General features: G+C 40.1%; 1 protein-coding gene across 1 annotated transcript in view; it reads right to left on the bottom strand.

Moving 5' to 3' along the window:
* LOC119591402 (tetratricopeptide repeat protein 37-like) overlaps positions 1–1,806 on the bottom strand; it is a 22,471-nt gene that overhangs the window by 2,333 nt on the left and 18,332 nt on the right. Inside the window, exons 20-23 of the mRNA XM_037940145.1 lie at positions 1,384–1,537; positions 681–855; positions 310–522; positions 42–206 (exon numbers count right to left, since the gene is read on the bottom strand). Coding sequence (XP_037796073.1) covers positions 42–206; positions 310–522; positions 681–855; positions 1,384–1,537 — 707 coding nt within the window. The remainder of the gene's footprint in view (positions 1–41; positions 207–309; positions 523–680; positions 856–1,383; positions 1,538–1,806) is intronic.

Here is a 1,806-nt window from a genome sequence, read left to right as displayed (position 1 = left end):
TCCGTTAATAAATCAGGACATAAAAGTTTCAGTGTCCTCACTTGTGCATGGCCTGCAGCCACCCTAGCAGCCACCAACATTGTCCAAGCCTCTGCTGATCCTGGACACATGAGGACTGCCCTTTGAGCTTCTCGAAGACTAGCACGACTTTGGTTAATCTTAGATCCTTCAGAACCTAATGTAGCTAGGACACTTGCCACTGAATCCTAAAACAGAAAAGTTAGTTTGACTACAGCTCTCTCCATCTACATTACAACAATAATGAACCACATCATACATATATGGTCAATTACTAAGAAAAAGTCAAACCTGTGCAATGGTCTTATGCTGGCCAGCTGCCTGTGCTAGCTTAGTTGCAGAGGCAGCACAGGCAGCAGCTGCCATACAGTGCCTCTGGCTACTGGCTGAGGATGAGGTAGTCATAGTGAGAAGGTGACGAGCCAGTGACTGCCACAAGGGAGCATTGGCTGGGTGCTGGTGAAGGGCTTTGCTCAGGATTAACTTGGCTTCCTTCATATTACTCTGAGGGAAAAGTCAAACACCCATGACACTTGATAAAGTATCATATACTTATGCCACATTATATAATTTCACAATGTCAAGTCTACCTAATGAAAGTCAAAGATATAAAGAAGGTGACCTTCATTTTAACCTTCACCAAGGATTTTTTGTGCTCTTACCCTCGCAGTGGCTTCAGCTGCTCTGAGGAAGGTTACATGATGGACATATTCTGGGTTGTGCTCATATGGCCTCAGTTCAGCTAAAGCTGCCCCCGTAAGAACTGCATCTCCAGAAATTAGCCCCAGAGCTGCTAGAGCAAACAACCCAGGCACTGATGCACCTTTCAACTGGGATCTGATATTTGGAGAACAAAGATATTGACAAGTAGACAAACTTACAGGCATAAGAAGAAAGATATAAATACTATAACATGTATAGACATCAAAATGAAATAAAGGTATGTGGATGCAATGTTTATTCCACATGGCTCATGTTATCTGGAATCAAATGGATTTATTGTTTATTTTGTCATAAATTTGGATAGATTACGCTGAAATTTATGGCAAATGCAAATTATAAGCATATTTTTTTTACTATCTGAAACCTAAAATATATAGATATCATACCACCTGAGATATGAAAATTTTAGGATCTAAAACCAGTGACTGAAAGCACCAGTCATGTTCAAGAATTCGGATTGCAGACATCTAAAACAGCAATGGCCCCCCTGAGTTTTATCTTTTTATCTGTTGATTTCCCCCAAAAACACTGAAAATCTGATGGACAGCACAAAAAAACTGAATATAGCAATAAAGCAGAAACAGGAAGGATGCTAGAAGAAAAGGATACAAAAACATGAAATCTGAGACAGTGCAAACTCACCCTTGGAAGAGGAGTTTTTTTGCCTCCTCACAGTTCTGGAACTTGTACTGCAGGGAAGCTAAGGCCACAAGGATGTGAGATTTCTGCGTGTCATCTGGGGCCAGCCAGTGGAGGGCTGCTGTGTACGCATTGTAGGCCTCCTCAAATTTACCCGCTGGTAAAAGCAGGAAGACAGATAATAGTAACATAGTAACAAAACCACAGATGGCAAAAAATGCACATCTGATGAGTAAATTATCTATTAATATTGCAGACTGACAAAATATTATCAAAATATACATATTTTCAAATTTCAAATTCATTCATCAATTTTCCACAAGCATGTCTTACACATATAACTCAGTTACATGTTTCTGGCTCATGAAGTCCCTCCATACTGCAAAACGAATTGGCAGAAGCTTTTACACTTAGTGATAGTGTCAA

This window comes from Penaeus monodon, chromosome 28 (assembly GCF_015228065.2).
Source record: "Penaeus monodon isolate SGIC_2016 chromosome 28, NSTDA_Pmon_1, whole genome shotgun sequence".
In the NCBI taxonomy this organism is placed as follows: Eukaryota; Metazoa; Arthropoda; class Malacostraca; order Decapoda; family Penaeidae; genus Penaeus; species Penaeus monodon.
Note: the sequence above shows the minus strand (reverse complement) of the source record. Positions and strands in the feature narration are given on the sequence as shown.